The 15089-nt window shown below is 43.7% G+C and overlaps 1 protein-coding gene across 6 annotated transcripts in view; it reads right to left on the bottom strand.

The window, feature by feature from the left end:
- KIAA1549L (KIAA1549 like) overlaps nucleotides 1–15089 on the bottom strand; it is a 673640-nt gene that overhangs the window by 424472 nt on the left and 234079 nt on the right. For all 6 annotated transcript variants that reach the window (XM_077288115.1, XM_077288116.1, XM_077288117.1 and 3 more), the window contains 2 exons: nucleotides 14583–14793; nucleotides 12866–13002 (listed from right to left, as the gene is read on the bottom strand). In XM_077288115.1, the coding sequence (XP_077144230.1) occupies nucleotides 12866–13002; nucleotides 14583–14793 (348 nt within the window). The remainder of the gene's footprint in view (nucleotides 1–12865; nucleotides 13003–14582; nucleotides 14794–15089) is intronic.

Genomic DNA, 15089 nt, shown 5'->3' with positions numbered 1-15089 from the left:
TTGATCCCTTCACAAATAGAGAATTAGCTCGTAAAACCTGAAAAACTCTCCTGACCTGTTGAACATGAGATTCCCAGTCCTCCGAAAAAATCAAAATATCATCCAAATACACAATCATAAATTTATCCAGATATTCACGGAAAATATCGTGCATAAAGGACTGAAAAACGGAAGGGGCATTCGCGAGACCGAAAGGCATTACCAAATACTCAAAATGGCCTTCCGGCGTATTAAATGCGGTCTTCCACTCATCCCCCTGCTTAATCCGCACCAAATTATACGCACCACGTAGATCGATCTTAGTAAACCACTTAGCCCCCTTTATGCGAGCAAACAGATCAGTCAGTAAAGGTAACGGGTACTGGTATTTAACTGTAATCTTATTCAGAAGTCAATAGTCGATACAAGGTCTCAATGAACCATCCTTTTTACCCACAAAGAAAAACCCTGCCCCCAGTGGAGACAAAGAGGGGCGAATATGACCCTTTTCCAAAGATTCTCTGATATACTCCCGCATAGCAGTATGTTCAGGTACAGACAAATTAAACAAGCGACCCTTAGGAAATTTACTACCGGGAATCAACTCAATAGCGCAGTCACACTCTCTGTGAGGGGGGAGAGAATCAGTTTTAGGCTCCTGAAAGACATCATAAAAATCTGACAGAAATGCTGGGATCTCAGAGGGAGTAGATGAGGAAATGGGAACCAAAGGTGCATCCCCATGAATCCCCCGACATCCCCAGCTCAGCACAGACATTGATCTCCAGTCCAAGACTGGATTATGAATTTGTAACCATGGTAATCCAAGTACTAACACATCATGTAGATTATATAACACAAGGAAACGAATAATCTCCTGATGGTCTGGGGTAAGATGCATAGTCACTTGTGTCCAGTATTGTGGTTTATTGCTAGCCAAAGGTGTAGAATCAATCCCCTTTAAGGGAATAGAAACCTCCAGAGGCTCTAAATCAAACCCACAACGCTTGGCAAAGGACCAATCCATGAGACTCAGAGCGGCGCCAGAATCCACATAAGCATCCACAGTAACAGATGATAAAGTACAAATCAATGTCACCGACAAAAGAAATTTAGACTGCAGGGTACCCATAGAAAAAGATTTATCAACCTTTTTATCAACCTTCTTTATGCGTTTAGAGCATGCTGATATAACATGAGCTGGATCTCCACAATAGAAGCACAACCCATTTTTGCGCCTGTAATTCTGTCGTTCGCCTCTAGACAAAACACTATCGCATTGCATATGCTCTGGTGCCTTTTCAGAGATCACCGCCAAATGATGCACAGGTTTTTGTTCAGAAGATACCGCCATATGGTGCACAGGTCTTTGCTCAGAAGATACCGCCATATGGTGCACAGGTTTTTGCTCAGAAGATACCGCCATATGGTGCACAGATTTTTGCTCAGAAGATACCGCCATATGGTGCACAGATTTGAGCTCCCGTAAACGCCGATCAATCTGGATAGCCAATTTCATGGCCTCATTCAGACCTGTAGGCACAGGGAACCCCACCATGACATCCTTCACGGCATCAGAGAGACCTTCTCTGAAATTAGCTGCTAGAGCGCACTCATTCCATTTAGTAAGTACCGACCATTTACGAAATTTTTGGCAGTATATCTCAGCTTCATCTTGCCCTTGGGAAAGAGCTATCAAGGCTTTCTCAGCCAAAATTTCTAAATTAGGTTCTTCATAAAGCAACCCCAAAGCCAGAAAAAACGCATCTACATTTAATAACGCAGGATCCCCTGGCGACAATGCAAATGCCCAACTTTGTGGGTCACCCCGCAATAGAGAAATAACAATCTTAACCTGTTGGGCAGGATCACCAGCAGAGTGAGATCTCAGAGACAAAAACAATTTACAATTCTCTCTGAAATTCAAAAAACGGGATCTGTCTCCGGTAAAAAATTCAGGCATAGGGATCTTAGGTTCAGACATTGGAGCACGTATAACAAAATCTTGTAAGTTCTGGACCTTTGTAGCCAGGTTATTCAGACCTGCAACCAAACTCTGTGGATCCATGATTCAAACAGGTGTAACCAAAGCCATTCAGAGATTAAGAGGAGAGGAAAAAAAAAAAAAAGGCTGAAGACTGCAGTTTAAGCAAGGAGTACAAATGAGCACTTTCCAAACACAGAAGGAAAAAAAAAAACCTTTTCACATCCTTTCCTGCTTTAGTGCATAGTTTTAACACATGTCGGCCGGCCAAACTGTTATGATTTTCCCAATGGCAGGGAAATCAAAATAACAACGAACTAGCTCTCGGGTGATGGGAACTAAAGTGACCGTGACCTGAACCTGACACAACACTGGAAGTAGCCGGGGAGTGTTTCCTACGATGCCCTAGACACCACGCGCCAGCCGGAGATCTAACTACCCCTATCAGAGGAATATACAGGCCTGCCTTACCTCCAGAGATGAACCCCAAAGGAGATAGCAGCCCCCCACAAATATTGACGGTGAGTCAAGAGGAAAAGACATACGTAGGATGAACAGCAGATTTAGCACAGTGAGGTCCGCTTACTAGATAGCAGAAGTACAGGAAAGAGTTACTTCACGGTCAACTTCAAAACACTACTCAAAAACACCATTCCGAAATTACTTTAAAACTCCAGTGACAACTCATGCCACTGGAGTGGCAATTTCAGTCCACGAGAGCTTCCAGCTACAAAGAGTCACATTGCAAATAGCTGGACAAAAATAGCATTAACTAGAAACAAAATTCAACTTAGCTGAACTGGAACTTGAGGCAGGAGAATGCAACAGAATGCTACTGATACATTGTTGGCCGGCATAGGACCAGCAGCCAAGCAGGCTTAAATAGGAAACTCCCCTAATGGGTGGCAACAGGTGATCAAGGATAGAAGGAGGCAAATAAGTGGCACTACCATAAAACACCACCGGGGGAGCCCACAAACAGAATTCACAACAGTAAAGTCTCCAAAGGAAACCAACTATCTGAAGGTAATAAATAGTGAACAGAATCAGTTACCGAATAATGAACAATACAGAAAGACAATGGGAAAATTATTATATCTTGCGACTGTTACGAGGCCAGATATTGCAGCAGCAGTAGGAATTTTGAGCAGGAAGGTGTCAAAGCCAAACAAAATGGATTGGAATGCAGTGAAAAGAGCAATCTGATATTTGAAAAAGACTAGTAATGTTAAACCGAAACTACCTGCAAGTGAGAAATGCATTTTATCTGGATACGTTGATGCAGACTGGGCTGGAGATTCAATTGACAGAAAATCTACTAGTGGCTATCTTTTCTTGCTCTCAGGCGGACCAATTAGTTGGACTAGTAAGAAACAACCTATAGTAACACTGTCGTCGACAGAAGCAGAATATGTCGCCACAGCACATGCCAGTCAAGAAGTTCTATGGTTAAGACAACTGCTAACAGACTTAGGACAACAACAATTGGGACCAACAAAGAAGTATGAGGACAATCAAGGGTGTCTAGTTCTTGCTCAGATGGAAAAAGTTAATCCAAGAACTAAACACAATGATGTAAAGTTTCACTTCTTGAGAGATCACCAGGAACAAGGAATCCTAAATTTAGAGTACTGCCCATATCTTCAATATGACAGCAGATATTTTCACAAAGGCATTGAATGCTGAAAGACATCAGAGACTGATGAAGAAATTAGGCTTAACTGAATAAGTCCTTACTGTTGAGAAAGGGTGTTGGCAGACATGCAACAGATACAGACTTATTTGTGTGCAGGAGGAGCTTACACTTTTCTGACAGTAGATGGCGATGTTGTTACTGTTATAGGCTTAGTTGAATGTAATGCCTATACTTGTACTTTGGTTTCACTTTCTCTCTGGTGAAAAGGTCTTTTAGACTTCCTGTTATGCTGTATTAAGAAGCTGATGCATGTACCTCATGTTCTGTGTAGATAAAAGTTGAATAACCTCATATAATCTACTCTCACAAGTTTCTTCTGCGACCATACTATGCAACAGTAGTGAGTGGTGTACTAGCCAACAGGCGATTCCTCTGCAGCACGTGCTTCACCACTTAATGGGGTGAGACTTTGTGTGGTTTCATGGCTGAATTGTTGTCACTCCTAGACGCTTCACCTTCCCACTAATAACAGGATGACGCAGCTGACATGTGCAGATCAGAAATGCACAGAACTGACGTGTGATCAAGGTGCTACGTGTCACTGAGGTCTCCGGTACGAATCATTCTACTCCCAATGTGTATCTATGGTTTTGTGCTGGATTTTATGCATCTGCTAGCGACGGGAGTGTCTGAAATTCCTGATTTCCATACATAGCAGGGCTTTCTACATACTTTTAGCCATATAGTGTATTTCTCTATGACCATCTCATAATATTTAACAATCTGGTACCATTAAATAAATTTATTTAAGAGAAACGTTATTAATGTAAATGATTTGTTCAAATAAACTTACATGGTTAGAGCTAAAAAAAAAAGGTAAAAAGTAAAGGGTTAAGTTGATCTGTGTGTGATTTCTGTAGCTGCTCCAGACTAGCAGGTGCACATGTGAATGGTATAATCAAGAGCAGTAATGCACCATGTAACAGGTGCAGCACTGCCGGGACCATCCTGGTGCCAGACCCCACCATTGTGTCTACAATACTCTGCCAATGCGGATTTTAATTTTCCAGTAAATGCAGCCAGGTGAGGAAATGGCTAATCATCTCATGAAATATACAGCACTTTTCATTCTACAAATACCCAGTGGATATCACTCATAATGTTGTTATAATGCTTCAGAAATTCAACTAAAAGGCTAGTCATAAATCGATCATACATTGGAGTAATTCCAAGAGTTCATTAAATGAAACACAATGTTATCGTTTATTAGAGATTACAAATTGTCAGCAGGTTTTCACTATGTAATCCGTGAGCAACATAATATCAGGGATGTATCGCTTGATCAGCAGTTTGCTGTAGTTTCAATACAGTCAGTGTTTATCAGCAGGAGATTATCATAGCAGGATTAGGTGTCTCAAATTAGTCAGTCCAGCTGATCTTGTAACTCCGCCCCCAACACGAACCTGCACAAGCAATACAGTAACTGGAATAAGGCTCTCTGTCTCTACATAATGTTACCAGATGCCATAGCATTTAACTATAGTACATTAGGTGAAGAGGTTGCGTTCACAGCCAGGCTGTGCAGCCTAGAGCGGAGTGGGTGTGGGGGCATGGGTTCGTCCTCTGCAGACATCCCCAATAGTGGCACTTGCTCGGGGGCGCAGGGGGTGAATAGCACCTCTTCTGATCATTTAATAGTCACTAAAACTAAAAAATAAAATGATGCAACCAAAACGTAGAAAATAAATGATCCAAACCGATTTGTTCCAGTATAATAATTAACCAGCATCTCCATAACTGCAATATGTGTTACTTTCTTCAATAAGACTCAGAGAAAGTTCACACAGGGCGTTTTTATTGCTTTTTTCTGCAGCAAAACCTGATCTTTTTGGCAGGAAAGAAGCGGCGCCAAAAACACAGGTTTAGGTGCGTTTTTTTATGCGTTTGTGGTGTGTTTTTTCATGCGTTTTTTTTTTCTGTTTGTGAATGCCAACAAAGGTGAGTGCACACAGAGAAAAAAAACAACTTCCTGCAGATAGATAGAATGAATAGATAGAATGAATAGATAGATTGATAGAATAGATAAAATAGATTGATAGCTTACCTGCAGTAACCTCTTCACTGGCATTTTCCCACGGTCCAGTGGTTACCTCAGGTCAGGCTGTGAGGGAGCGCAGGCTCAGTGACGTCACCCCCGGTCAGTGAAGCAAGCGCCGGCAGATTCTCCTCATTCATCAGTGGTTTACAGCCGGGAGCGGTCGCATTAGCACCGCTCCTGGCTGTAAATGTTATCTCCTCCAGATAATGCGTGTGACACTCGTTATATTGGACTGCGTCGGAATAGGGAGTATTTGTGTTGGTTTATTATTTTTATTTTTATTTCAGAAGATCGAGGGCTTTGCTTGGAATGGCAGACTTACAAAGATGGCAAAACTGTGTGGTGTTTTATTTCATTAAAATACTTTTTTCAGTGTTTATTTAACCCTTTAATTACTATAAGATTAGTAATGGATAGGTGTCTTATTGACACCTCTCCATTACTAAGCCGGCTTAATGTCACCTTACAATAGGAAGGTGACATTAACCCCTCATTACCCCGCTTGCCACCACTACAGGGCAAGTAGGAAGAGTCGGGCAAAACGTCAGAATTGGCGCGTCTAATAGATGCGCCTTTTCTGGGTAGGTGCCGGCTGCTATTTTTAGGCTTGGGGCCTATATAAATGGCCCCTTACCAGCCTGAGAATACCAGCCCCCAGCTGTGAACTTTAGAAAGGCTGGTTGTGAAAAATGGGGGACCCCACGCCGTTTTTTTAATTATTTAAATAATTTTTAAAAATGATGACCCCTCCATTCTTGATAGCTAGCCTTGCTGAAGCTGACAGCTGGGGGTTGCAGCCCCCAGATGTGAGTTTTGTCTGGCTGGTTATCAAAAATAGGGGGAACCCACATTTTTTTTTTTTTTTAAATTATGACTACTCTCATCCGCCGCTCCTGCTCTCACTGTAATTAGTGGCTGTAGGTGTCAAATGATGGGAGCAGTAGTTCCACGAGCTGACACCAGTGATCGGAGGTAAAGTTTATACCTCCAATCACAGCTGAGCGCTCCTGCTGTTTTCTGACAGCGTGGGAACCGCGGCTCTCTGACCGGCAGGGATGATTTCCCCATCGATCAGAGGCGGTGTTTGCTGTGCTGTCATGCATATGACAGCGTGTCAAACACTGTAATGTCGGACCCCCCATTCACGGTTCGGGTCCGCTCTGCTGGATGACAGGCTACATGGATGCATCATGCAACCTGCCATCTACAGGTAGCAGAGCCGAGTGTGATGTCACACCCGGCTGTCCTTGACTTTTCTGCAGCAAATACGCTGCAAGAAAAGTTAACCTGCGTATTTGCAGAGTTTTTTCACCATCCATTCAAGTCAATGGGCGGAAAAAGCAGGAAAAACGCTGAAATAAGTGACATGCTCTATGTCCAAAAAACGCAGCAAAGCACAAAATACTGATGAGACAAAAAAAAAATGTGTGTGCATGAGATTTCTGAAATCTCATAGGCTTTGCTGAAATTGTAAAAAGCAGCTGAAAATTAGCATAAAAATCGCAGCAAAAACGCCCAGTGTGAACTCACCCTTATAATGCACAATGCATATGCCATTACTGATCTTCCTGTAATTAGTAAAAAGCCAACACATTATCGTGATATTTTACTCAGCGTCTCAGCCACCAATATTAACACATTGCGCTATTTTTCTATACTGTGTGTGGCCAGTCTCACACGTCCAGATAATTCCGGTACCAGAAAAATCGGTACCGGAGTTATCCGTGTCCGTGAGCTCACGTAGGCCATCCGTGTGGCACACGTGCGGCAGCCGTGTGCCGCCTGGGTACCACACGGACAGTGCAGGAGACAGCGCTAGAGATAAGCGCTGTCCCCTGCATCTGGTGCTGAAGCCGCCATTCATATCTTCTCTCCAGCAGCGTTCGCTGGAGAGAAGGTATGAAAAATCCTTTTTTTTTCTTTTCCCCGTGTTTAAAATAAAGATCCCTGTCCCCACCCCCCTCCCACCCCCTGTGCGCCCGACCGCCGGCATTAAAATACTCACCCGCCTCCCTCGACGCTTGCTCTCCGCCCCGCAGCTTTTCCTGTATGAGCGGTCACGTGGTGCCGCCCATTACAGTCATGAATATGCGGCTCCACCCTTATGGGAGGTGGAGCAGCATATTCATCAACTGTAATGGGCGGCACCACGTGACCGCTCATACAGGAGAAGCTGCGGGGCGGAGAGGACACTTCGAGGGAGGCGGGTGAGTATTTTAATGCCGGCGGCCGGGCGCACAGGGGGTGGGAGGGGGGTGGGGACAGGGATCTTTATTTTAAACATGGGGAAAAGAAAAAAAAAAGGATTTTTCATATCTTCTCTCCAGCGAACGCTGCTGGAGAGAAGATATGAATGGCGGCTTCAGCACCACGTTGGGGGGACAGTGCTTACTGTAGCGCTGTCTCCTGCACGGCACACGGACTGCACACTGACAACATCCGTGTGCGGTACGTGTTTTACACGGACCCTTTGACTTTAATGGGTCCGTGTAATCCGTGCGCTCCCACGAACACTGACATGTCTCCGTGTTTTGCACGCGGACACACGGTCCGCAAAAACACGCTGACATGTGCAGAGACACATTGATTTGAATGTGTCTACCTGAGTCAGTCTCTCCGGTACGTGAGGAAACTGTCACCTCACGTACCGGAGCCACTGACGTGTGAAACCGGCCTGTGACTGTTAGACGGTGACAGTTATTTCCACCCAAAGTAGGGTCCATAAACGGGTGGTACTGCTGAAGACAACCAGAGCATGTGTCATAAAGAAAGCAAGAGAGAGAAATAAAGTCCAATCTAAAAATTTGTGAAAGGATGGGCCATTCTAAGTAGCTCACTGAATGTGAGCTTAATCCTGTAAGAGGATGCCACCATTGTAACAAGTCAGTTTTTGAATTTTCTTTCCTCCCAAATTACATTTACAGAGTGGGGTCACCAGGTGCTGAGGAGCAGATGGCAGAAAAGTTGTCAACATTCTGCTGGCTCAATAACTGCACAGATCCAGGCATCTCATGGCATTTAAATCACCACTTCCACAGCCGAGCAGCTTCCCTACGTTCCACATTGATGGACAAATCAGGGTTGGGCGAATACCAGGAGAAAGTTATCTGCCTGACTACATTGTGCCAACTGTATAGTTTGGTGGAGCAAGACTAATACTAGACTAATACTATTGGCTTGTCTTCCAGGGTTTAGCCTAAGCTCTTTAGTCCCAGTGAAGGAAAATCTTAGTGCTTCAGTATACCAAGATATTTGGGACAATTGCAGCTTTCAACTTTGTGGAAACGATTTGGATATTTTCTGTTCCAGTATGACTGCGCCAGTCATAAAGTGCACAAATCAACGTCCATAAAGGCAAGGTAATGGCATTCTGTTGAATGGCAGCAAAGAGGCCTGATCTCAACCCCACCCACCCCTTTCCATAGAAGTCAGTTTTCAGTTTCTTGACTAGGTCAAATGTTTCAAATAAATATTTCAATTTATTTATGAAAATATATGAAATTTGCCAACAAATTAGAAAAAATTGCAATTTTCAGGCATTCAATGTATATGCCTTTAAAATAGATAGAGATGGAAGAAAAAGGACTGGAGACCAAAAGGAGTGCAATAGGGTTTTATCCAATGATAATGGGAGAATATTATTGTGAGCCCACTCATCTGATGTGGTTGCAAATTGCAACCTGAGATAGGCACGTAAATCAGCTGTTGCAGGACACCGGTCATGATTGTGCCCAGGGTAAATGGAAAGTAGGAAGGATGTGTCATCAACTGCGCTGCTGATTGTCACGCTCACGCCCTGACTGGTGGGCGTGAGCTCGGGGGGTTTGAGGCCCCATTGTGCCACAAACCAGACTACCCTGGAAGGGGCGTGACTATGACAGCTGCCTGGGTTTTCACTGGAGCCTCTGATGGTGAGGTCAGGCTTGTGCAGCAGGCAGCTGCCAGGTGCTACTCCAGGGTGGTGTCTGGCTGTGGCTGCTGATCCCACTTGGGAGACAGGAACACCAGGATTGGTGCGGGCATCAGGCAGGACTGGCAGAAGAGCACGGCTGAAACTCAGACGAGTAGGCTGGCACGGCTGAGACACAGGGCTGGCAGAGACACGGCAGAGAACACAGATCTGGCAGGAACACAGGACTGGCAGGGACGGCAGGAAACACAGGACTGGCTAGGATGGCAGGAACACAGGACTGGAAGGCACAGCAGGAATGGCAGGACTGGCAGGAACACTGGATTGGAAGGCACGGCAGAGAACACAGGACTGGTTGATGTGGTTTATGAAGGAACAGGTAGGGACCTGTTCACACAGGAGGTGCAGGAACGGATATGAACTATGAAGGAACAGGTAGGGACCTGTTCACACAAGAGGTGTAGGTACGGAAACAAGCCAGAAGGAAAAGAGAATGAAGGAACAGGTTGGGACCTGTTCACACAGGAAGAGAACCGCAAGGCTGCGGATAGGAATGGTAGAGCAGCAAGATATAGTGTAGCAACAAAAGCTAAGCAGAGCACAACCGCAAGGAATACGGAGAGGAGCTGCAGCGAGAGGTTTCTGCAGCAAAGCAGAGCGGAGCCACAAGGAATGTGGAGAGGAGCTGCAGCAAGGGATAACTAGGGAGTAGAAAGGAGCAGAACCGCAGAGCAGAGGTAAAGCCACAAGGGTACAGAGCAGGCAGAGCCACAAGAGTGTGGAGTGTAAGCAGACTGAGAACACGAGGAAAGACAAAGCCGGGAAGGAAGCCACAGACAAGGAGACCGAGATAAGACTAAGTTCAGACAAGGATATGGAACAAGACAAGAAACAAAGACAAAGACACAGGGACCAGGATATTCTGCCTCCTGGAGGGCGGACAACAAGATCAAGGCAATAGTACAGAGAAAAGACTGCAGAGAGGGAGTAACTCAGAGCAAGTCCTGGCAAACTCAGCAGCTAAACACAAACTGAGCTAGCACAGGCCCAGACCACTGGGTGGAGCTGCACTATATACTGGAGGCCTCTTGGTAATTGGTCAGGAACAGATTAGACAGATGCACCTGATTCCTATAAGAACCAGAGAGTTCAGGCGCCGCCCCCCTATACACACAGCCATGAAGCATGCAGAGAGCAGAGACACAGAACATGGAGCTGGCATGAAACAGAAACCACATCGTGACCTGGAGCAGTGGGTAAGATAGTGTGAGAGATGCGAGGCCATGCCGTGATGCCAGCAGAGTTGTTACACTGATAAGGACTGAATTGCAGGATAAAATCAACGGATTTTATTAAAAGGATTACAGGTCAACGTGTTTCAAGGTCACACATGACCTATTCATCAGGACAAAATCCTATGATAGAACTCAGGTCCATCAAGTTCATCCTTCCTCCACCAATGAAACATTTTTTATCACTAAATTATCTGTAACCCACCCATAATGAGCGCCCCCTGGTCCTTAGTATGGTAATTAGAAAGAATAAGTCATATACCAGGCCTTTGTATTGACCACACAGATTTCTTCTAAGCTAAACAAGCCTAACTTTTCCAACCTCTCTTCCATCCCTTGTAATAATCTAGTTGCCCACCTTTGAACTGATATGAAGATACTAACTAAGGTCTAGGCATGTGATGGCATTCAATAAGGGAGGGGGCATTTGAATTTATGAGAGCAGATTTAGCTGGGTTTTTGTTTGTTTTTTGAGGCAGTGGAGCTGTTCCGGAGCTTTTATGGGCTACTAGCTGTTAGGGGTTGAGTTCCCGCCTCTGCACAGGGGGAATCTCAGGCCATCTCCACTGCGGTCTCCCATTCTTCTCCTGCCGCAGTGGAGCCTGCTCAGCAGAGATGTCGGTCCCAGCGTCTCGCTCACTCTGACTCTGTACAGAGAGTTACAGCTGCTTTTCCTGCTTCTGCCATTGGAGTCAGTGCTGGGCAGCGGCGAGCAGACGCTTCTGGGACTAAGTCCTGCTTTTCTCGTTCTGAGCATGCCCAGAGTAAGATCTCTCAATGGAGATCGAGGGTCACATGATCAGACACTGCAGCTAAGGCCATTGGTCCTTCAGGAAGGTCCTGTAGGTGCTCACGTTCTGTGGCAGCCTCTCATTGGTCCTTCTAGGAAGGTCCTGTACGTGCTGCAACTATTTAAGGCTCGCATGGCCGCACGGCCATGATCTAGTATTGTTCTATGTTGTACTTTGCGCTAGTGTGGTCACGTATGATTGTGTTTAGGGACCCGGCTGAAATAAGCTTCTAGAATGCTGGCACCTCCGGCGAGGAGTTTGTGTGTTTGAGTATTCAGGGACCTGGCTGAAATAGGCCCTAGCATGCTGGCACCTCCGGCGAGGAGTTTTGTGTGCATGCATGACCATGACTGCTCTCGTTTGGGTAGTTAGCCTGTGCCACTGTGAAGGTTAACAGGGCGCAGTGCTTTGAGTTCATGGCTACTCTGTGAAGTAACAGAGGTAGCTCATACCGCAATTTAGTTCCGCCATTTGCTAGCAGCAGGTTCTCCTGCACGGTGGACCCCGGGCTGCGAACGCATATATTATAATAAAGTCTCTATATCCATTTGGTGCGTTCCGCTAGCCCTAACACTAGCAATATGGTATAACACTATCTTTCATTGACAGATGACGACACTGAGTGGTGCCTTGCTTTCTGTAGGATGAGTTGAAGTTGTTATTGGTATAATTTTGGGAAAAGTAATATCTAGATTCTGTTCTGTCAGTGCCCATCTTTTTAGATTTACCCAATTGCGTAGTCGACTACACCTAAAAACATGGGGCACTGCAGGCACGGAGTGATTCCGTCTGCCTCATCATAATGAGTGGTTCCATCAGTGAGTTCCTCTGATTCCTGTTTTTGTGTTTTGGGTTAGTATGATTACAGCAATGCCAGATTTATACAGGTTTTTTTTGTTTGGCTAGTTTTCCCCACTAAAAACTTTTTTTTTTTTTTTTACAAACAATCACTATAGTTTGAGAGCTGTAATTTTTTTATTTTTACACAGACAGAACTGAGTGAGGACTTGTTTTTTTGCAGGCTGAGATGATGTTTTCAGTAATACCATTGTGACTTTTTGATCACGTATTATTTCACTTTTGCACAGCAGCATGATGAAAAATCAACGTTTTTGTCATGACTTTATGTTTTTTGCTTTTGTCCATATGGTGTATGTAATTAGATGCTATATTACCTGAACTGAGAGGTTGCTGTTGATACCACCAGTACTGGTCAATTCTGCCCTCTCAAATGCCGTCTTTAACCTTTGTTCCATGTTTTGGACATAAACACAAGTATGGACATTAGCGCCAGTTCCCATCAACTTCAGAACTGTGAAAATAGAAGGACATTAAATAGTTGAAATTACAATATGGTAGATTTTTAAGACTTTATCCACACAAGTGTATAACACAGTATATACACTATATAAATATTTAAGTCTTTATATACCCTCCTTAACATTAGCATTGCAATACTAAGAAGGAAAACTCATGGAATTATGGAAATCACATCATGGATAGACATGTTAATGATATGTAAATGATGAAAAATGGAAACAAAACTTTCAAAATAGCAAAATTTATTCAGTCTCAAATATGCATAAATCCCCATACTTATACATCTTGGCTGCTATTAATGAGATTATTAATGGTTGTCTGAGGAATATTCTGCCACGTTGAATTCTCTTGGGCAAATCATTAAGATCTGCTGCTGGCAGCTCCCTTTGCAACTGCTCCTCAGTGATGTCCCAGATGTGCCCGATGACAAGTCCGGAGACGTTGTAGCACATTTGGCCACGCAGGCTACTTAAAGTAGCATGAGTAGCATGTGGCCTGGTGTTTTATTCCATTTTGCAGCCACAATTAGATCCTGTGTCTAGTTCAACTTGAAAAATTTGGTGAAAGGTCTTTTTAAGCGAATTCTTCCCACTTTAGTAATGCCATAAAACCAGTCACTGAGATCAGGTTGGGCACAAGTGAGGGTTCAAAAGGAAACACATAATTTTCTGTTTTCAGGGGGGATGAGCATTGTCCAAAGTGTGTTTGAGATGCCAGTAAACATGGAAACCCCCTATATTTCCCTTGACTGATGATGGAGCTGAGTGGTGGCTTGTTTTATAGGGGATCACATTTATCCTGTGCTCTACCTTGAGCACTTATGTTGGGATTTCTATCTAAATTTGCAGAGAATATGATACAGACAGAAACATTCACTATAAACGAGGTAGACAGAGTCACTTTGGACTCTGTCTGGCCTTAGTTCCAGCATTGTCCATCTTTTTAGATGTGTGCAAAAGCATGGTCAACTGTGTTCTGTGCATTCTTAAAGAGTTGGGACACTGCTGAAAAAGAGTCCAGACAGCTTCAAAAGTGACTCCATCTGTCTTATTATAGTGAATGGTTCCTTTTGGGGGTTTCATCTGAATCATGTTTTCACTGATTTAGACAGAATTCCCCACATAAGTGCTAACCCTAATGAAATCCATCTGCAAGATTCTGTGAAAGCTGGGTGGAAGTTCTTGTCACAGCCATCATAGCACTTAGCACTTATTTTTGTCCCACAAACTGTTGATTACATTTTTAAATAATCTAACATAGTTTTTTAAACCAGGAGTTTCTTCCTTATCATACATCTAAACTTTGATCCTTCTTAATCTAAAATGCAGAACTACATTACAAAAAATCTTCTTGATTGGTTCCAGAAATCATCCATTGTCCCACTCACAAACCTTCGATCAGACCACCCTTCCCCACTGCTCAATAGGAGATTACATGAACTACACCTGTTTCAGCAGCTGGTGACAAACCTATAGACTGATAAACTTGACAAAGAACATTACCCTTTTGTATAATTCGCACCCAACATAACATTCATCTTTTATATCTAAACACTTGTATAAATCCACTCACCTGTTTTTACCCTAAAGCTGACATGAGGGGCAGGTTCCCATGATTCTGCCACTACAGGTACTGACTGCAGGGCAGAAATAAGACGTCTGAGTTCAGTAACGTTAAAGATGCCATTTCCAGTTAGAACGTCTACAATGGCTGATGGAACATACAACGAGGAGTTAACCGATACAGAATATCCCACAGTCATATTAAATGACTGGCTTGCCACCTATAAGAACAACAGATATAAGATTCAGAATATAACTTGCAGTTACCAATAGTAATAGAACATTAAGCATGAAAAACATGCATATAATAAAATACTTTCACATAAAACTGGCAAATATAGAGAAATAGATTAGAATAAGAAAAGGCCAAATATGTACCTGTGTAATCCCAAACTACAGATGTGCAAACCCAAACAGTAAAGTTCTGGGTCCGTACTAAACACTAGGTGGGCTTCAATGGATTAGGCGTAAAGCGAATTATTTTTTATGTTATGCTTTTTTATTTTTATTTCAAATA

This window comes from Ranitomeya variabilis, chromosome 2 (assembly GCF_051348905.1).
Source record: "Ranitomeya variabilis isolate aRanVar5 chromosome 2, aRanVar5.hap1, whole genome shotgun sequence".
Lineage (NCBI taxonomy): Eukaryota > Metazoa > Chordata > Amphibia > Anura > Dendrobatidae > Ranitomeya > Ranitomeya variabilis.
This window is presented reverse-complemented; position numbering and strand designations above follow the sequence as displayed.